General features: G+C 42.0%; 2 protein-coding genes across 3 annotated transcripts in view; both read left to right on the top strand.

The window, feature by feature from the left end:
- The window catches only part of pdlim2 (PDZ and LIM domain 2 (mystique)), a 38,840-nt gene extending 37,273 nt beyond the window's left edge, over positions 1–1,567 (top strand). For both annotated transcript variants that reach the window (XM_079686383.1, XM_079686384.1), the window contains exon 10: positions 353–1,567. In XM_079686383.1, the coding sequence (XP_079542509.1) occupies positions 353–545 (193 nt within the window). In that variant the 3' untranslated portion in view covers positions 546–1,567. The remainder of the gene's footprint in view (positions 1–352) is intronic.
- A 5,089-nt stretch (positions 1,568–6,656) lies between these two features.
- adgra2 (adhesion G protein-coupled receptor A2) overlaps positions 6,657–21,920 on the top strand; it is a 39,222-nt gene continuing 23,958 nt past the window's right edge. The window contains exon 1 of the mRNA XM_079688066.1: positions 6,657–7,723. Within this exon, the coding sequence (XP_079544192.1) occupies positions 7,416–7,723 (308 nt within the window). The 5' untranslated portion in view covers positions 6,657–7,415. The remainder of the gene's footprint in view (positions 7,724–21,920) is intronic.

The following is a 21,920-nucleotide window of genomic DNA, read 5'->3' as shown; positions in this document are numbered from 1 at the left end:
TGAAATCCGTCCGTAATGCAGATGTATTTATTTCCGAAGCTGATAAAATGTTTGTATTATTTTTAAGAAACATCTAAAAACAAGTGAACCTGCCTTTTTAAAACCACTTTTGTAACTTATTAATTTAGGGAAGCAAGATAATACATGTCAGTGTGACATCAACACGCTAATGTTTTGCTCTGTCGCCATTTATTCTAAAGGATTCAAATTTAAAATGTGATGTTCTTCTGTGCTGCTACTCTTTGATTTGCATTGGAAATAAGGGAACTCCTTGCACCCTGTTGTCAGACTGTGCAGTGTGTGTGTGCCTGGTGTCTGACTCACTGCTTCCCCCCCCCCCCCCCCCCCACAGCACACTGGCCGTGCGCATCTCAGACGACCGCTTCCGCCACGCAGAGTGCTACACGTGCACAGACTGCGGCCTTAACCTCAAGATGAGAGGTCACTTTTGCGTTGGAGATGTGATGTACTGTGAGAAGCACGCCAAAGAGAGGTACCAAGGCCCAGGAACGTCCCCTCAGGCCACCATCTCCCCCCGCCAGTGAGTCTGCCTCTCCACCCCCCCCCCGCTCCGGACGTAGAGTGCTGCTCGTCTGCCTGAAGCTCCACACCATCTGACTCAGTTATAGACCTTGGGATGGGGCGTGAGGTGGACAATTGTCAACAAAATGGCAGAGGATGTTCTTTTTTTTGGATCACATTTAACCATATTTTGCAATATTATGATTCACTTTCTTGCCTTTCTTATAATCGTGTGAGAAGTGGGGCTTTGTTCTCCAAATGGCCTCACTTCAGTTCTTCATGGTCCCACCGGGGAAAATTGGGCTATCAGCAAGTATAGATAAAACAGATATAGTAAACACATAACAGTACAACAATATAGTTTATAACAAAAAGGCACACTTCACGTTATTCTTCACTTTATTGTGGCACAGCCGCAATGGACTAAAGCCACATCACAATGGCCAGATTCACAGAACGCCAACACTTTAGACAAAGTCACCAGGACTGGCTCTCCGAGGATCTGGATTTGAATCTTTTGAAATCTCCTGCTGACGCAAAGGGACCAAAATCTTACCGACACCTGCGCTGCATGCCATTTCAAAATGTACTGTAAACAGACAGTGCTGAGTGTTTGTGTGTGTATGGATGCATGCTTTCACGTGCAGTTTGACTGTGTGTGTGCGAGAGAGGGAAGGGAAGTGGAATCCAAGTTGTTACAGATGCAAAGGAGTTTGTGAATGTTGGGCTCGTGTCAGGCCAAAAGCCCTTGAATTTTTCTATTTTTCTTTTGTAAGAAGAATTTATGAGTAGAAATAATGAAAAAAATATTTTCTGACTTGTTTTGCTTTGTTGCTTATGAGGGACTATAGATTAATGCAAAATATACAAATATTTGTGATGTTTTTGTGATTGAACTGTGTTCTATAATATAGACCATAATGTATGCACAGGACATTTAGTATGAAAAGAGTTGATGATACATTTGTCCAGTTGCAGCATCACTCGGAGATACACTATTATGTTCACATTTCATGTGGCACTTAATAAAATCGCACAACCTAAAGCTTCTTCGTGATGGTGACTGTGTTGGAAAAAGTGTTCAATATCATATCTGGTTCTTTACTTTATCAGGGATGTCTGCCTTAACTTAAAGTATTTATATTGACTTGCCATTATACAAGTAGACTACACTATTAGTACAGGCCAGGGTCAAACGTGTTTCTTTGCAATTCATATATGGCCAGTATTTTAAACACTTCCTAGTTATATACACCTTTTCTCATAGTTTCCTTTCTTCACATGTTGGATTGAAAACCGCATGCAACTTGTTTCATTAACGGTGAATCCATTCCATAGCTGTGTCTGAGTGTTATTACTTTTGATAAACATTAATAACGTTATTAATTTAACTTTGTTCCTTTCTTAGTTGTGAAAACGTCTGACATGAAAATAGCTATTTTACAAAAGATTGGCATTAAATCACAAACCTTCGGTCTTACTATGTGTAATAACATGTGACTTAACTTGGGATTGAAAACAGGCATACAAATTAATATCTGTTGTTAGGAGTGTGTTAGTGTTAGGAGTCATGTGACATGACAAACACAACATGAGCAAACATACTGTTGCCAAAACTTTCTGTTTTGGAAACACTAGTGTAGAGGCAGACGTTTGAATAATGACTGTGAGAGAAGTACATCACGAAAAATACACTTTTTTTTATTGAAAAGAGATGTGAAAAGTTGTCTGTCTGCTTCATATTCAGATTCCCAGTTCATCATTTACATGAGCTGATTTGTCCTTCAGACTGTTGCCTACACACACTAAGCACACCACAGTGTTGGATGGAGTTTACAGAATAAAAAAAAAGAGGTGTGGGGACACATCCCTGTTTTTAGAAGCCACATTATACAGGTCTGACAAGTAGGGTGTCACCACATGTGACATGAGAATACGGTTATGCATCAAATTAGCAGGGTGAGTCAGGACTTGCCTTTTGTGACCTCTAAAATGTGAAGGTGACACACAGCAGTTCAAGTGTTCAGTTACTCTGAAAGGTATTAAAGAGCAGGATTTAACCCCGAGTTACTTGCTTTCACTAATTTACATCGCCCTTTATCATTTAGAAGAAGAATAGAATAAATTGGGAGGGATGACACCCTCTGTAATGGTCACACGTGCAGAGCACACAGCACACACAGTGAAAGTTGTTCTCTGCTTTTAACGGATCCTAGTACCAGGAGTCTAGTACTAGGAGCAGTGGGCAGCTATTGTACAGCGCGCCCGGGGAGTGAGGGGGGAAGAGGGATGTCCGGTGCCTTGCTCAAGGGCACCAAGGCAGGGCCCAGGAGGTGGACTGGGACCTCTCCAAGTAGCAGTCCACACTCCATATTTAGGTCTGGTCTGGGATTTGAACCGGCGACCCTACGGCTCCCAGTCCAAGCCCCTACTGACTGAGCAGTGTCAGTGGCTAGTCATGTAATTTACTCTGCTGAACACAAGAGGGCAGCATTGCTACATTCGAACAGTTCTTCTGAACTCTGAGAAGGCAAGAAACAAGGAAGAGAGGGGAAAAATGGACTACACAATCAATGTTTACATAAAAAGCTTGATTCTGTGAAGACACAGTATGATTTATTATCTTAAATAGTTTTGTCTAAAAATGTAAACAAAAACTAGAGTATGCATACATTTATGAAGTATAGAATGCTTACATGTATTGCTTGTGTAATCCCCAATTGTTACAGTTTTGAGTGATTTCTTCAATATAGATTACAAAATATGATGCATTTACTTTGCATATAAAAACTGGACTGTGCAAACATGATGCAGTGCCATACAGTGTATTCTGGGTTAGATGTCATTAAGGTTACCACAACTGCGGTTACGTGTGCTGCTGATAATAATTCTTAATGATAGACAAAGGTATTTAGTGTTGAAAAATATGGCACCACATTATGATTTGATAACCCCATAAACTGTGGAAGCGGTGGGTTTAACGTCCCCATAAACCCTTAATTAGAACCATTCACAGCAGGAAAAACTGCAGGAAGTCTGAGAGCTGCTGAGAGGGGGCGGGCCTTAAGTGTGCTGCCAATCACACCACTAGATGTCACACGATCACCGAGAAAGACTGAAAGCCTTACAGAGGGCCTGGTGTTGGATTCCCTGCTGGAAGTGTTCTTTTGTGTATCTACTGGCAGAAACACAGGCCTGAGCTGTGCCTCAATCTCAGCCGTCACTGTGTCTGGTTCCCATCTCTGATTGCCTCGCTGTTTTTGTTATATCGTGTAATTTAGGGGGACAAAAGGAACATGCCCAAGAGAAATCCTCCATCACGTATCGTCTGTCATATACATCCTGAAACCTTACGTAACTTCCACCAAAAATCTCCCCAAAGACATTTTCTCAGTCCTACTTCTTCAGCCTCTCCGTGTTCCACCTTTCCTTTTCTCAACTTTCTCCCCTTTCGCAACTCCCCACCTGGAATGGAGTCCAGATGTGGAGCAGGGCAGGGAGAAGGAGAGATTGCTTGCTTGGCTATAAGGAGCGAGGGGGGCTGCGGGGTGCATACAGAGAAAATGTTGGAACGACATTAAAGTTTGTCTGGATGCCATTAAGTACAATTTGATGTAATGTGCAGTTTGGGACGTGACATTTTAAATGGAAACTGTGCTCTCCAGATGAGAGAGATTTGGGCCTTATGGAGTCGGAGGGGGGTGTTGTACTTGAAGCCTTATTTAACAGCTTGGATAAACAGCCCTCTGTTTCGTTGCTGAGCAGGCGCCCATCCACTCCTTGTGCTTTCTTTCAATAATCATGCTGGCTTTCTGAGCCCGCTCCAGTGTACAGTATCATATACAGGAATAACAAACCCAGGGTCCACGGTGCGGGTCAGAGCACAGAGCGCCATTATACTGAGGTGATGCAGTTTAGATATGTCAGTGAACACATGTCAAGCCCAATCACATAAAGTCCCTTTTCAAGAAGCTTTCCTGAGTAACCTTCTCATATTTGGAAATACTCTCCAGATTTGAATCCCTTCCATCTCCATCCTGCCCGGGCCTCTCGTATATCAAAAAGTATTTTTAAAACAGAAATCCACGGAGTCCAGGACTGTATTTTGCGAACTTTCCATACACGCAGGCAAAAATGTGAAAAGGAGAGCTTTAGGAAGTTTATGATCCCCGGTATTTTTTGGACGGTCGGATTCTTTGGTGGGGTAAATGTAATATTTAAGAAAAACACATTATTCTTTCAACACAAAGGTTTGAGTTATTGGATTATTTTTCAACCCTAAAAGAATCAACATGGAGATCTACAAAATATATCTACTTTGGCAATAAATACAGCACACGGTTTTCGAAGAACATCACTCTCAGGTGACATTGATTTGACATGTATTCTGTTTAGCAGATGTTGGCTTGTTAGAACTGCAAAAACGAATTTGCATTAAGTAGAAAGGTCACCTCAATACATCTTAACTGGGTCGTTACCACATCAAAACTTGTATTATCTGTTACAACCTTTTCTAAGAAGCTTGGTTTTGCAGGTGGCCTCCATTGGATATGAAAACAACTGCTCCAGGGCTGGAACACATCACACAAACTCAAATCATAAGTATGTCATCTTCAATAGACAGCTCGGTGTAATTTTATCGTCAAGCTCTAACTTTTGACAATATAGAAAATAGTGAAATATATTTATAAAAGACTTACTTCCCCTCCGTCGCGCTGAATGAATGGACAGCCTGTGATCTGAAACACATAATCTACAAGAGACTTCCAGCGTTCATTCTTAAATTTAGTTTGCTCTCCCAATGCAGGCGCACATTGTAATCAAGACCTTCCTGACTCCTACGAGCTGGGTGGAAGTAGCCAAGTCAAATCAAAGAGCAACACAACAAAAGCAATGGCACTGAAACAATTTGTATCCCATAAACTCTCCCATTATTTAATCAAAAACACACCCATGATCTTCTTCTCTGCTGCTCCATAATGTTTCCATGCATGACATACTCTTTACATCCCACCAACTATCAATAATTAAAATGCTGTTATATAAGATGGTTACCCTTTGCATTTATATGGCAGGACTGTTATTAGCTCTCCAGCTTGCTGTTCACCTGCGTGCACTTTGACCTTTGCTCGTCACCAGAGACTTCCACACGCTGCTAGCTTGAGAGCTGTGCAACAATAGTTCGGTTTTTTGTTTGCTGTCAGTGTTGCAAACTTGACGACTTTCTCGCTATATTTGGCGACATTTGAAGCTAATGCTGCTAGCTACTTTCATTTGAAAAAAGTTTGTGGGCTGGTTCGTCTTCTTTGGTTGGATATTTAAAGAAAAAAACATTAGCTTAATTTGTTGGCATCGCCTACCCGGGCTTTAAGTAAACAATATGTCACCAATCTAATGAATGTAACTTAAATTAGCCTATGCGATGATAATAAGGTTAAAAGCACGGCGGACAGTGACACAATAGCCTACATGTCCTTTTCCTGTTACCTTATACTTCTACCAGTCTACATTAGAGGTACATTTTACTACACTGTTAGTGACTTTATGTTTCAGATGTGGATAAATATCACAAAATAAACAATATAAATCATGCATTATTATAAATTAAGATCAACCTTTATTTATCCCTTGAAGAATTTGACAAGTTAAAAATTAAATAAAAGGATAATTAAATCATGTAACAGGCTATATTATCCTTAAATGTGCGAAATGAGTAGGTGGCCTACTTAAAGCAAGAGCATTTTTACGCTAATACTTGTAATTTCTAATTTTAGAAAGTGTTAAATAGGCCTGCATGACTTTTTGTTTTACTATACTAAAAAAAAAGGTAGTCTGCTTCATCAAGCAAATCGTTTTTCCCTAATTTAAGATCAGATGCAAAAGATTTGTTTATATTAAAAGGAGATTGTTACACTTTAAGATGTGGATTGTGGTTTTGAAGGAATCTGCGAAAAACAGTATGTCTTTTTTTATTTATGTGCCGTTTACCAAATTATCTAGGACAACTACAATACATAGCCTACCGCGTCCTGAGGTTGAAGGGTTGAATTGACTTCAGGTTGGTTTACCTCATGTCACAGGTGGATCATTCTCTCTGTCTTTATAAACGGGGCTGGATCGGGCTGGATCAGTGTGTGGACTGGATGCGCTAGGACCGCGGGGACCAGAGCGCAGACGCAGACGGAACGGGCGCACTTGGGGTAGTAACTGAGTGAGTTTGAGTGTGACAGAGACAAGCAGGCAAAACCGCTAGATTTTGGGAATCACGGGAGCGGATCAAGACCAGCTAATTTCTTGTCCGAGTTAACAGTTTTTCCTCCTTTACTGTTATCTAAAGTTGCTTTTGAGAGAAGTCTATCGGGAGACCTACAGGATCGGGAAAAACGTGAGGAAAACTTTTTAAAAGCAGCGAAAAAACTGACAAAAGAAACCTTTTGGGATGTACGTTTAACTGTATTTCTTCATAAAGAGTATCTGGATGTGACTGCACAATCGTGAAGGTCATCAACCCCGGGATTAATTTTGAGAGGGGAAGATAACGGTAATTTGGACACTCCCAAAGTGATGTAAATCTCTAAAGGTAATTTATAAAACCTTCAACTTTTCAAAGTCAGAAGAGTGCCTCTTTTTTTACATGTTGGTTTGGATGGACTCACACATCCATTGACATTTATTTGGACTATTTGGGAACCGTGCGCCCGCGCTGCCATGACATAACGGGACTCTTGGAAAATCAAGAGTGCAGAATATTTCTGAAGTGACCGGATGATGCGTGTCCATTGTTGGGCGGAGGATTTCTAAGTTTAGCATTCATTCAAGATCTCATTCAAGAGCATTACGTGTCCTGCCGACCTCCTTACACCCCCCTGCAAGCTTCATGGTGGAGATATGGGATGACTGGAGGCGGGGGTGCAGCTGAGGTGAGATCCAGCCGAAGGACAATGTCTGCGCCCGGCGTTGGCATCCCTCTGCTGCCGGGGCACCTGGTACTGATGCTGCTGCTGCTGCTGCTGTGCGCCTCCGGGCCGAGGCTCTCCCACGCCTGTCCCGGGCTGCTCGCCTCCTCCAGCGGCTGCAGCTGCACGGACGAGCGGTCCAAGGGGCATAGCGTCCAGGCGGTGGGGAGGCGGGTGAGCTGCAGCAAAGAGGAGCTGACGGAACCTCCGGATGCCAGCCTGCTGCCCAACAGGACCGTCACTCTGTGAGTTTGAAACATTTCCCAAAAAGTTACTTAAACTAATGCTTTATCACTGAATTATTATTATCCCGCCCCTAGCATGTGTGTTGCACATGGTGACCTTACATTATGGTGTCATCATGTATATCATCTGACAGAAGTGTTCCTGCAATATCCTATAAGTATTGTTATAATAAAAATGTATTATGGATCCATTTCAAGCTGTCACAACCTTTTCCATATTTACAGTTTGTGAACAATGTTAAGCTGAGGATCCACAGTGTTGTCATGTTATATTATAGTGTTTATAACTTAGTTTTGATTGCATGTTTCAAATAGTATATTTAAAAAACAAATCTTAGTCAGGGTACAGTGTTTGGACAAGCCCACACACCCATGAATCTGAACCCATGACCTTAAGTTTAACTGTATTGGGGACTTGCTGCAGTAATAAGGCTTGTTAGGTCAGAAGTTTACATCTTGATCTAGTTTAACTCTGTAGAGCAGTGCAGAGCGTCGCCTCTCTGCAAAGCATTAAGGAGATCAGTGAGAGGGCAGGCTGACTGCAGCCATCATCCGGCCCTGCCTCTTTGACACAACTCTGTCACTTCAAATTTAACTCTGACCCAACCGCTCACATCCCTCCTTCTTTCTACACCTCCACCTCCACCCTGTGCACATGGTCCAGCTGTCTCTGTCAAAACTACAATTAACCAAAACACATTTATGTGTATTTTATATCAGATGTATAAGTGCTTTACTGGTGGGTTGGCTCCTACTTTTAATACGGTAACGCCCTGTCTCACAAACGCCTCTGCTGAGGAAAGAAAACACCAGACTATTTGGTGAAAACTGGACGGCTAAAGGTCCTGGGCCAGTTTCAGTGTGATATTTAAATCACAGTTATTCGTGTTTCGACAACTTGAAAGGGGCCACATCATTGGCCAAAACTTTCATGACAGATGGACTATCAATCTATCAGTGACCCATGTTTTGGGCGGTGTTTTTGTTCACTTTCTTCACAGCTGCTCAGACTTTCTGAAGTTGTTGCACGTTCCCACAGGATGTAACTGTCTCCGTACTCTGACCCGATGGGAGAAATGCTAGCTGCACATGGGCACAGTAAAAAAAAAACATGTTCAACTGCCCCACAGCAATGAGCATGTGAGGTAAAGGAAGGGGATTTATGCCCCAGGAGAGCTAAAGTCAGCCAGCAGTCCATTTATTGGGCCTTACGTTTCTTGCTTATTAAATAGAGAATAAACATCTGGAGAACACATTGCTGGAACCATAGGAGGAAAAAAAGAGGCTAGGGTGGCAGTGGTCGAGGTGATTGAAGATAATCTTCCATCCCAGCATCCACAAATGTTGGTCGAGTTGTTTTTATACAGATGTTTAGCATTTTGCTACACTTTTACAAGGCTGCGTATACGAGGAGCAAACGATTCCAAACGCAATCGGCCTTTTTGACTTTTTACCTTTCCCAGGAACTCTGGTGTCTGGAAAGTACATTTTCCTGAAGATGCGGTGGAGTTCCTGAAGCACCCATTCTCCCATCGTTGCTCATGACATTAGCTCCAGATGTGGAATGTGAGAAGCTGTGTTGATATTCGTGTTATTCCTGACATTCCTCCGTGCGTTTAGAGACTGCAGACAGTATCCCAGGTGCAGCAGGGGAGCACCACCTCGGTCCCTCCCCACATCGGGTGCCCGACAGCCAGCCCCGCTGCCCTCTCTCCTGGGGCAGCCTGGAGGAATGCTCTCCTCCACGCTGAGAGGGGAGGCTGGAGGACGCCGGGCCCAGGGCTTCCGGGGCTACGTGTAATGCACAACAGCTGGCCCCTGTGAACATTCCAGCTGAGGCCCCTCGGCCTCATGGGAAATCCCAATGGGGATTTGTTTATTAAAACTATTAGCTGGCTGTTTGTTGTTCCTGACAGCCATAAAGGAGCAACCAGCCGCCCAAATATTATCACCCTCTCCTCTGGATCGCCAGTGAGTGTGCTGCACTTTGTTTACATTACTGCACCTCAGATTATAAACTCACTCTTATCACTAGTCTAAATGATGCATCCTGTTATTTCCAGCCGTCCGACCACAAGCTCAAGTCCCTTTTTCCTCTCCTTCTTTATCTCCAGCTCCCCATTTATGTCCCCTTCCCACCCCCTCTATCATGAGTTCATCCACACGCAGTAACTCTCAACCTAAATATTTAGTCGTCTTGGTAGGAAACTGCCATGTCCAAACTCCTTCCAGATGTGAGCCTGCGCAGGCTTGTGTTTAGGCCTAATTATGCACGGCTGCAAAAGGAGCTGGAACACTGGAAGAGGAAGAGGAAGAGGAAGAGGAGTGGAAGAGAACAGAGAGGGGGAAAACAGATAAGATTGTGAAAGCGAAAAAGTGCAATTGTTGAGGGGCAAACGGGAATAAATGACGGAAGTTGAAAGGACGCTGGAGTAGGGCTGCTCAATTAATCGTATTTTAATCGCAATTATGATTTTGGCTTGCAACGATTATTAAAACAACGTAATCGAAATAAAACGATTTTATGAATAATACATTTTTTATTTGATTGGTTTTTCAGTTGAATTATATTTAAAGTTAATGGTAATCGACTGTTAAAAACATTCTGTTCACATTTTTTTTTCAATAAACGGATGTTTTCAAAGTAAATGGATAATCGTTTTTAATAACCGTTAAATCAATTATTGACCCAAATAATCGAGATTATGATTTTTGCGATAATCGAGCAGCCCTACGCTGGAGTGGATGAGAAAGTTGAGTGTGAGGAGGAGAAGAAGAAGTGGGGAACAAAGAGAGGGGGCAGAGTGAGAGAATGGAGGAGGGAGAGGAGACGCTTGGCAGGCGGTTCAGAGGGATGTGCCCCTGGAGACTGAAAACTCCCCAGCCCCTGACTAACAGATCTTCGACACTAGGGTGAGAGGGAGGAGGAGAGCGGCATAGCTCCCCTTCCAAAGCTCCATGTCTCTATTATTATTAGCCTCTTCTGTGTGAAAGAGGAATTTTTGGTGTATTTTCGTCATGAAAAAAAAAACACATCATACACATTCAGCTTAAAGCCCCGAACACACAGCCATAACTCCTTTCAGTGTGGCGGCAGCTGCGTTTTAATGGATGACAGACAATAGAGCGTACAGTGGCAGTCTATGTGTGAATGCGCCGGTGTCTCCTAGCTTGTGGTTTTTACTCGAGTCAAACCGAACTCCACCCTCGGCGCATTTGGTTGTCATCGATGCTGGTGACGGATGGCTCTGGTTCGGTGGGTGCCATCGTGAATGCGTGGGCACAGATGCTCGGGGTGGTGGGGGTGGGGTCAGCTCTCTCGTCCTTGGCCTGATGCCCCCTCACCCAAAAGCAGCTGCAATGCAAGACAGTTGCCAGTAAGTCAATGTCTTTGGCTGGTAGTCAGGGGTTCAAGATAAAAATGTTCCAAGTAGGCTTTTAATATTTTTATCAGTAGCCTAAGGGTCAGCGTTGTAAAAGAAGAGTCGTAAAAGTTCCAGTTTATTCAGTGGAGGGTGCTGCTGAACAACTGCATAAAGTGTTTGCTTCTTCTTATGAGCTATATTTAATAGACTTGTTTTAATTCCTGCTTCAGAGTCAGATGGAGATTGTGATAATCATGAGAATGTTTTGAAAGCATATCTTAATGTAGCTACACAACACAGCTTAATCTGCCAAGAGAACGGTTCAGAGGTTCAATGTCTAAATAATTTATAGTCAGAACTGTGGAGATTTTCTGTACTACTCCATGGAATAATTTACAGATCTCAAACTAAATAACCCTGACCAACAGTCACGGATGTGTGATCATTTTTCATCTGACTCAAATCTATGTGCTTTTATGGTAATTGTTGAAACTCTGTGTAGTGTTGCTGCGGTTCGTGGCCAAGTCTCCTTTGCAAAAATATATCTTTGATCTCAATTGGACAAACCTGGTTAAATCAAGGCTGAATAAAAAAACACGTTTCCAGATAACCAACCATCAGTCTGTTAACGTTTACTGAATTTGATGAGTTGTCTCTATTCATTCAAAGGCATCTCACCTCATCAGTATCATCGATTGGCTATTTCGAAGTTGCCTCCCTTTTAATCACCGTTTTATTTCCTGAGTCACATCTTCGGTCTGTTACTTGTGGCCCATCTGTGGACGGATACCAAAGAGCCAGCAGATGTGTCGGTAAATTGGGTCTGTGAGTCAGTATGTGTTGAGGCGGGAGTATGTCGATGAAACACCCTAAACAGTCATCTTATCGGGCTGGGAGAATTCTAAAAGCGGGGAGTGCATGGGACCCCAGGCATTCCTGCAGCGATGGAGTTTATTTATGTGGATAAAGGTGTTGAGAGGAGGGGGAGCTCTCCTCCGCACATGTTAGGTGGGGCAGTGGTCAGCAATAAATCAAAAAAGCAAACAAAGGCCTGACACTGGATACTGGGAGCTTCATACTCAGCTGCAGCACCTGCCAATGCCACACAAGTCTAAGTTTTACCGTGCCCTTTGAGGTCAAGGGAACATAACCGGATCACAAGACGTCTACTTTGCGCCACTGTATTTGCGTTCAAATGATTAATGACTATTTCATTTTTCACCCCGTCGTGTTTGTTGATTATAAGGCTGCAATATTTCAAAACCGGGCAAAGGAAATGTGTTGTTGTAGTAATCTCATACCCCCAAGCGGCTTTTTGTTATTTTAGTTGTTCCTTTCTCATCGCTCTCTTCTTATCTTACTCTAAAAATGCCTGACTTTGACTTTTCTTTGCCAGCACTGACTTCCCTCTCCCTGCATCTGACCACAGTTCCTGCTTTGGGTTCACAACACATGGATACAGACGGAGATAATGGGTGTCTATAGTGGGAATGCCTGTGGCCTGTGTGTGTGTGTGTGTGTGTGTGTGTGTGTGTGTGTGTGTGTGTGTGTGTGTGTGTGTGTGTGTGTGTGTGTGTGTGTGTGTGTGTGTGTGTGTGTGTGTGTGTGTGTGTGTGTGTGTGTGTGTGTGTGTGTGTGTGTGTGTGTGTGTGTGTGTGTGTGTGTGTGTGTGTGTGTGTGTGTGTGTGTGTGTGTGTTTTAGTTCAGCCGTCCACTGGATTTCAATATTTCACTAACAAGTGCTCCTATGTTACGTTCTGATTACTCATGGGTAAACATATTTATTCAAGTATCCAAACAACAATAGAAAGCACAGAGCAATCTGTAATTCAGTAATTGGTCTTCTGAAAAAATAAACCGTGTTCTACTAAACTACAATTCCTATGAAAATGTACTAACTCTGCAAAGGTAGCCTTGAGATATTGTTGCGTAAATCATCTGTGATCTCTGCTGTCAATAGTTTCAGATTAAGTGGAATTTGTGTTTGTTAAAGGCAGCTTAAAAGTAACTCTAAACCTCAATTGAGTAAATATTGAATTAGGTTTGTAACAGAACATTTGCTACTCGTTGGCTCTCTATAGGATTTCATTTCAGATTTTCGAAAAGGAGCCCGGCGATAGTTGGCTAAGCTTAGCATGAAGACATTGGAAAACACTTAGCCTGGCTTTGTGAAAAGGTAACTCCAATTGAAACCACAATTTATTGTTTTTACACAATAATTCATGTTATTATTTATCAAACTGGATACAACATGTTACTGAGAACATTTTAGAGGTGCTCGTAGATATGGTTTTATCTTTGAACAGTGCCATTTTAGCTACCAGACAGTTTCAGAGCTCAGAGTTTAACATAGCAAATTAATGATTGCAAAGCTACTCACATATCCAATTTAGTTTTAGTCCACCCTTATAGATTGTGGCTACTTTTCTCAACTATCGAAATGGCATGTAAACCAACCAACGACAAATCATCTTCGTCATTTCTCTATCATCTCTCCGAACCACGTTATTGTTGAATACGCTATTAATGTCACGTAGAACCGCAAGATATTAAAAATCTGTCACTACATTTCTTTTATCCATTGCCGCTTCTGTAAATATGTGTTGGTGTACTGACCCAATCAAAGGGAAGTCAGTTATGAAATAAAGCAATAAGCTCTTATTAAATCTGCGTTTATGGAGTCAACCACTGTTCAGACATACAGAATGAGTTATTCCTTTAGCTGAAATCAAGTTAATCTTTGGAAAGCATGTCGGTCTACCATATTTTTTAATACACATGGTTGTTTAATAACTTCTTGTTTGTTCTGGTGTTGAAACTGGTTGACATGCGGTCGTGAGGATTAGGTCGATGTGGACACTGATTGGGATTTTCAAAACACCGCAATGACACAGAAATAAAATAAAAACAACAAACAAAAGCACAACTTCCTCACAGATGCGTGTAAAAAAGATACCGTGAGAGTATCTGGGGCAGAGAGATTGTAGCCAACCCTTTGTAAAAAGTCTGATTTCCCAGCAGTCTTTGCTCTGGAGCAGAAAACAGAGGCTGGTTATGAGACAGAACAATGAGACAATGTTAGCCATACACCACATTCCACTCACTGTCTGAAAAGGCTAAATTCACTAAATTGCCTCATTAAATGTGTAAAAACGCTTAACTGACTGTTGTGTTCCCGTGCTACAGCCATAAACTTTCCAATCTGGTCGACTTTGACTCGTCCTTGACTCTAAATATTGCAATTTATAATTTATTGCAGCTTTACACTAAGGCGGCGGTATTTCAACTCGTGCTCTCTGGTTGTTAATATTCATAGCAGCTACTTGTTTATAATTTAAAAGGTCACTGTCCATCTTTAGTAAACTGTGTATAGACGGACATAGACAAGAAATAAACATCATGAATATTTCCTGTTAGCACGACTCGATGAATTGTCCAAAACTCAAAGTGGGGGATCATCCTCTCTTTAAGTGGGTGCTTTGTGTGTGTGTTTGCCTGTGTGCACACACACACACACACACACACACATGGGAAGGGCGTGCATGGCCACAGCTCTCAAAATAGTCTCCGGTCCTCCCCTCTCTAATTAGAGACATTTCAAAAACCCCGATTTTAATTTTAGACTAGTAGCTTTTGGACCACTTACGCACACACACACACACGCACGCACGCACGCATGCACACACACACACACACACACACACACACACACACACACACACACACACACACACACATATAGAGTTAAACGTACACACTTAATGTATAAATAAATCTGATAGGTCACACACTTGTGGATCTAAAATAACACACACACACACACACACACACACACACACACACACACACACACACACACACACACACACACACACACACACACACACACACACACACACACACACACACACACACACACACACACACACACACACACACACACACACATACACACACACACACACAGCCACAGACCACAAAGCCATACTCCACGGCCCAGCCTGGTAACCCAAGCACGTTGCAGGATACTCTATAATAAGTGGTTGCACATATAAAATGCACAAGCTCACTCCTCATAGCCTCGAGTCAGGAAAGTATAATAATAAAAAAGCAAAGTAATGCAAGGTTCTCCACGTACTATAATTATCAAGCTTATTTATTTATCGCTTTAACATGCATGACAAGAATCTCTTCCCCCCCTTAGTGTGGCTTCTTTCTCAGTGTTTGGATTTGCTTAATCAGGGTCCGCACAATGATTTCCCCAAAAATATTTTGCATGCAATTACATGGATGCTCCTTTCCATGACAGGCGATAAATGAGGCTTGTAGCTTGGCAGTGTTCCCTGATGGCTGCTACATGCCCTGCGGTGGGGCAGGCACAATGGGCACATTCACATCTTCACATGCATTTGCTGTTAAAGTGCCTGTTGTGCTCCGAGGCATTTGGTCTCTCTGCTGCTCTAGGTGGCTCTCCGTCTTTTTCTTTTTTTTACAGCAAAAGGGTTAAGCTTTTTGGACAGACCCAAGTGCTGAATAGTGCAGCGCAGTCTGGAAGCCTCTTATAAAGTACTTATTGAAACAAAGATGACACAGAAACCTCCCAGTCTGAGAGATCTCTCTGCCTGTGTTCTCTTTCATTCCTCCTCTCTCAGCCTTCCTCTTCTTGTCTCTGCAAAAGTGTCCATTAGCCAGAGAGGGACTGAGAGACTGTGGTTCACCTGATGCCTGGCACACAATATCTGTCAGGAAATCGGACCCCTGAAAATGGAACTGGATCTTTTTCATACCATAACATGATGGTTAATGAAAAAGTGTTATCACTTGTCAGCCAGAACAGTAGCAGATATATAATATTACAATCTAAACATCTGCTCCTTATTCATTTTATTTGAGTTGTTGGACACACAAGTGACATTTTCACAGTTTTATTCTTTTCCACAGCCTACTTCTGAAATTACAATTTACTTTCCCAGAACTATAAACACAGAAAAAGCCACATTTAGTCTGGCCAAACCTCTGACATTGGAGACAAAATGTAACACTCAACCAAAAACATGTTATCTTGCATCTAAATTCATCTGCATAATACTTACTCGCCTTGGATTACAAACACTTGCTGCAAAACTCAGACATGCTCAATAAGTAATAACTGCTATAATGATTCAGGCAATTTAGGAAAAAACTAAACAATTTGACCCTTTATGTCAAACAACCTGAATACAAATGAAGTAAGAGTATAAGATATGCATTTGTTTTGTATTGGAATTCAATCATTATTCTTTGTGCTCACTGTCCACCAGCTTGTATAACAATGGAGACATGCATTCAATAAAAGTAGACTAGGGATATAATTATAATTATAAGACCTTTTTTTATCATACTTGTTATATTGTGTATGTTAGATACTTGTCTCTCGGCTTTCAAAACAATCAGCATTCTTCTGGCTTCACAGAACACATTATGACATATCACAAGAACAAAAGCACAAGTGTAAACACTTACATTAATGATGAATCAATTTAGCTGTTATAGTTTCATGTTGCTGATAGTTTGCCTCACTGTCCCACTCTCATGGTTTACTGAGACACTTGAATACATCTGAGCCATCGTAAATATTACTACTAACACCTGTGCTTTGCCAAGTTAAAAATGTCTTGATGATGCACACAGTTATTTTGAAATTCTACAGTCATTGTGAAAACCTGTAGTTATGCACCATATACACAAACTTACTGCGTGTACAATACACACACACACACACACACACACACACACACACACACACACACACACACACACACACACACACACACACACACACACACACACACACACACACACACACACACACACACACACACACATCCTGTGACATGCCGTGACCCAGAATTCTCGGCCGCTAATGAAGGTCAACACCAATTACTGCAAGTCTGTCGCCATGGGAGGAACTCAGCGAGGGGGTTGCGTGTAACTGTTATACTGCTGTCTATCACTGAAACACAAAGGAGTTTCATACAAGTCATCTCTTAACTCAACTTCATTATTCTTCATAGCCTGGGTTTCGCTTATATTTTCTTTTTAAAGCAGGTTTACCCCTAGATTCGAGACATATGCACTTTACATATAGTCCGCCAGTGGCCCAGTCAGTAAGGGCTTGGACTGGGAGCTATAGGGTCGCCGGTTCAAGTCCCCGACCAGACCTAAAATATGGAGTGTGGGCTGCTACTTGGAGAGGTCCCAGTTCACCTCCTGCCCTGCCGTGGTGCCCTTGAGCAAGGCACCGGACACCCCCCTTCCCCCCCCCACTCTCATTGCTCCCCGGGTGCTGTACAATAGTTGCCCACTGCTCCTAGTACTAGACTCCTGGTACTAGGATGGGTTAAATGCAGGGAACAAATGTCACTGTGTGCTCTGCATGTGTGACCATTACAGAGGGTGTCATCCCTCCCTATTCTATAATAAGTGATCTTTTTGACCCCAGACCTCATTATTTTTTATAGAATTAGATGCTGTTTTATGTGACAGCTTATGTTTCGTTTTGCTTGAGATTGGACTGGAAACAGGGGGAAACACCTCGTCTGGATCTCTAACAAAATCCTGCCACTAGCAAATCAAAAGTTTCTAGTTAACACATAATAACTTTAATACGTATAAAAACCCAAGAGTTAAAATATGTTGTGGTTTTATGGAGAGTTATTTTGGAGGCTATTTCTTGGCTCGGGCTAAGCTAATTGTTCTATCGTTATATATATATATTTTTTTTTTATCTAACTCACAGCAAAAAGTGAATAAACAACTCAAACAATGTTTATCCCTTTTCATGTAACACAGGTATGATATTATTATCCCTTCGCTCTGAAGTGCCCTCAGCTTACTACTGACTGAACGAGTCTTTGATTGAGGCCAGCTCCGTGTCTGAGGGGTTAAACTGCGGTGTAACGTCATAATGGCTTCTGATCTATTAGACCTGGCATTTGGATTGAGTAAGCGGCCTCGGAAAACATGGTAACAGCCAACTTAAGTAAAACTCTTCTTGGTTCAACCACAATATTTTGTTGATCCACTCTGTCCGTACTCATTATTGCAAGCGCGATGTGTGTGATGTGTATATAAAGAGAAATGCTGCCATATCCACTTAGCTCTCCTCTGTGAACAGCCAATATAGTTGAAATGCAACTCTGGCAAGCGGCTCAAATGGAAAGCAAAGAGGGAAAATGCAGTAAAAAATGCTGTATAGAGTGTTCTCGGCTGTAACATACACAAATTAAAGTGCTCACACAATGCTGTGCTGTTAGTGTAAAAGTGGATAATCGCATTGCCTTTCAACAGAATTTAATTACCTCTAAGGAAAATTCCCTCAAGGCTAAATCATTTTCTTTTTGTTATTTATATGAAATTAAGCACTGCTGTGACAAACACCAGCGTGTGCATTATCAAGTCAGCATGCTAATTAAAGTGGGCTTAATTCAATAATGAGACTCTCATTGAAAATCGCTCTCATTATCTGGCTCCCATTGGTCTCCGAATTGAGACTGGATTCACGCACGTTACCAATCTCTTTCAAGGGTTCTTGTCTTTCACCTGGCGTGTGGTCCTGGAGGCTAAGAGACCCTATGCAAAGTTGAATGATGTTTACACAGTGACACGGGTTGTTTTGACTCCTGCGTCTCTCCATCTTTGTTGGCCGTGGAGCAGTTGATTAACGCTCGTCCAATCAGCACTCTTCATGTTGTTTCAGTGGCCAACATCCTGTCACACTGCAGCAGCTCTTTGGTGACGCTGCAGGAGGACCCTGCATTCAAAATAAAAATAAAAACAAAGCTACAAATCAATACATAATGAGTTCAGGCAGCTTTGCCTTGAGATGATTTTTTATTAAATATAAATCCCTCCCTAAGTCCTTTACTCTGTTTGTGGTTTGCTGTAGAGGCCTGCAGCGACACAGAGCTCGCTGTCCAGCCTGCCTGCATGTTTAGAGGGCAACAGAGGCCAATTGGAATCAGCACTTTTTATTTAAATGCTTCTCATTCATTTGAAAAAGCCAAACCAGGACGGAGCATTTCCTGTATATGCACCCCACTAAAAACAACAACACAGGAGCCTTGTAGGGGGACGGGATGAAGGGTGCAAAGACTTTAACGCCAAACCTGCAGTGCTAATGGTGCAAACAGGACATTACATTTGTGTTTGCATGCATTCCACCGTTGGTTCGGAAAGTTTTTTTTTTTATCGATGTCCCTCTGCACCAGGTCGGATCTGTTGAGGTGAAAGGACTGTTCAGCTGCTCTCTGTGTTGGTGCTGTACAGGAGTTTAATTTAAGATTCTAGAAGTTTAATTCAACATTCTAAAACTGTAACTTAACATTCTAGAACTGTAAATGAACATTCTAGAATGTAAATAAACATTCTAGAATTGTAATTCAACATTCTAGAAATGTACCATTCTACAATTGCTTTTAAAGCATTCAACCATGTGGGTAACTGAGCATCAATCGTATGAAAACCAAAGAGACCTTCAAAGTCTCTATCAACCAGTGAAAACCAAGCTTATTCCTTCAGGTGGCAAAAAACATTTATAAATAAGTATTTTTAACCAAATAGCTGTTTTTGGCTAAAATATGTCATCTCGTATCCTTTTTGGTTGTTGGTGTGCTTCAAAAAGAGGTTGAAAAACACTGCTGTGCACAGCACATCAAGCCTTCCCAGCTCCACCACAGAGATTCCTCAGTAAAATCATCGGTTGACAATGACCCCAAAACCAAAAGCAGCTGTAAGAAGCATGTGTCTTTAGACAGACAGTTTGAGTTTACATCACACGCAGGTACTCAGCCCCCCCCCCCCTCAACGACCTGAGGCAGCATGTTACAGCGAGACTGCCTTTCAGTTAGGAGTCAGGGGGAAAGTCTGAAGTAAATCATTGAGAAAATAGGATTTGCGACATGCTGTCATGCCCCTGTGTGGCCCTCAAAGGCTTTGTGGGTTTAGGGAGCAAATTGAGCAAACCAACAAAGTGAGTGGCACGGTGCAGGGAGGAGCCGCTGCGGTTTACTAGACAAGACTCTTTGTATGCTTTTTACTTTTTCACACTGTCACGAACCAAGGAAACCATCATCGTACAAGGAGCCACGGCCCTTTATACTGACACAACAAGCATACCAGTCGCTTTTATTCTATTTATTTGATGAACAATTCATTTAAATTATCCTTAAAAACCTTGGATTTCTTACAATATATTTTTGTTAGTCAACACAAAAAGTTTAACGATGCCTTGCAGCTAATTGTTTTGGATATTTATCTGCGACATAATGGCCATGCAGGGCAGTTTTCATCAGGTTTAATCAGGTTCAGGGAGGCATGTGGTGCAGTGGATTAGTGCGTTGGGTTTCGGATCAGGGGGAGCACAGGTTCAAACCCCACTGCAGTCAGCATGTCGTTGTGTCCCTGAGACACTTCACCCCAAATTGCTCCTGTGAGGATTTCCCACAGTATTGAGTATGTAAGTCGCTTTGGATAAAAGTGTCTAACAAGTGACATGTAATGTAATGTTTAAAATATATTAAAAGATTGCATTTTAGCTTTCTGCATGGTGAAAGAGCAGCATTCATTTTCTGTTAACACAAGATGGCGTTCAAAAATGTGGCCACTTTTTCGGTTACATAATGTCACTTTCAAAGCCTCAAAAAAGGCCATGCCAAGTCTTGCATTGTTAGCAAGAGTAAATAATGATGTGTGTGCCTGTCCCTAATTGTAGGATGTGATCTTGGTCAATTCTAACTATTCCAGGTTTAATGAAAATCAGGCCGTTTTCTGTCATCCAGTTGATATACAAACAAACCAACTTAAAACATCATCTCCCCATTGAAGTTTTAATAGGTTTGTTTGTACTCATTCATTCCAGACTTCAGGGCATTATAAACCACAGATCACATGAAGTAAGTGTGGGTTTATACATGTGTGCTTTCCATATGTACTCTAGTTTATCTGACCCTGTTTAACCCCTCTTCCAAGAGGACACCACACATGTGAAGGGCTGGTGTCTGTGCTTCTGTGTGACCTGGCTCTTTTCAAATGACCTCCTTGCCTTTTGATCTTTATGTAAATCAATTAGGTGAAATGCGTAAATTGGATCTCGGAGCCTGACATGTGGCCCTGTTTTTTTTTTAAATAGTTTTTATTAAATGGATTCAATTAGCCTGTCTTACTTCTCCGAGGCCTTTGTGGTCTGAAAGGGTTAAGTGCATGACAGATACCATCCGTAGTCTGGATTTAGTTATCACATTGTTGTGGCTTAAGCATATCGTTTATGGCTCTTGAAAGCAGATAAAGTCAATCTGCCATATGATCTGTCTCTTATGGCAGAATAGAGGACCCACTGCTTTACAGTAAAGCCTCTGGAGCAGACATTAGCCCTCTGAGTAGCGTTTACTTTTATGATTAGGAAGCTACATGTCAGAGATTGAATACACTGAATGGCTGTGGACTTCGACACAAGTTCGCTTTCCTCTGAAATGCGGAGTGGGATATGTATTTGGGTTGTAATGTTTCGGAATAATACTTTTAACTCTCGGAAGTCTGTATTAATGATACATAATGAAAATGTTATCTTTTTATTGTCTGGTCCCCTATTCTCAAGCTTCCTATAGCTTATCGGGGTGTCCCATTTCACATTGCCATTATGCGTCTGTATTTTTTATTTAACTTGAATAAATGATGACATGAAGCTGCTCATCTTCTCTGCTTGTTAACTCTTCGTAACTCCGGAGATGAGATGATGGCCTCTCGTGTGGCTCAGCTGTCACCTGCCTCCGGACACTACTCCATCTGTCTGATGG

Source organism: Notothenia rossii (genome assembly GCF_949606895.1).
Source record: "Notothenia rossii genome assembly, chromosome: 6".
NCBI lineage: Eukaryota > Metazoa > Chordata > Actinopteri > Perciformes > Nototheniidae > Notothenia > Notothenia rossii.
The sequence above is the reverse complement of the archived record's forward strand: the minus strand, read 5'-3'. Positions and strand labels throughout refer to the sequence as shown.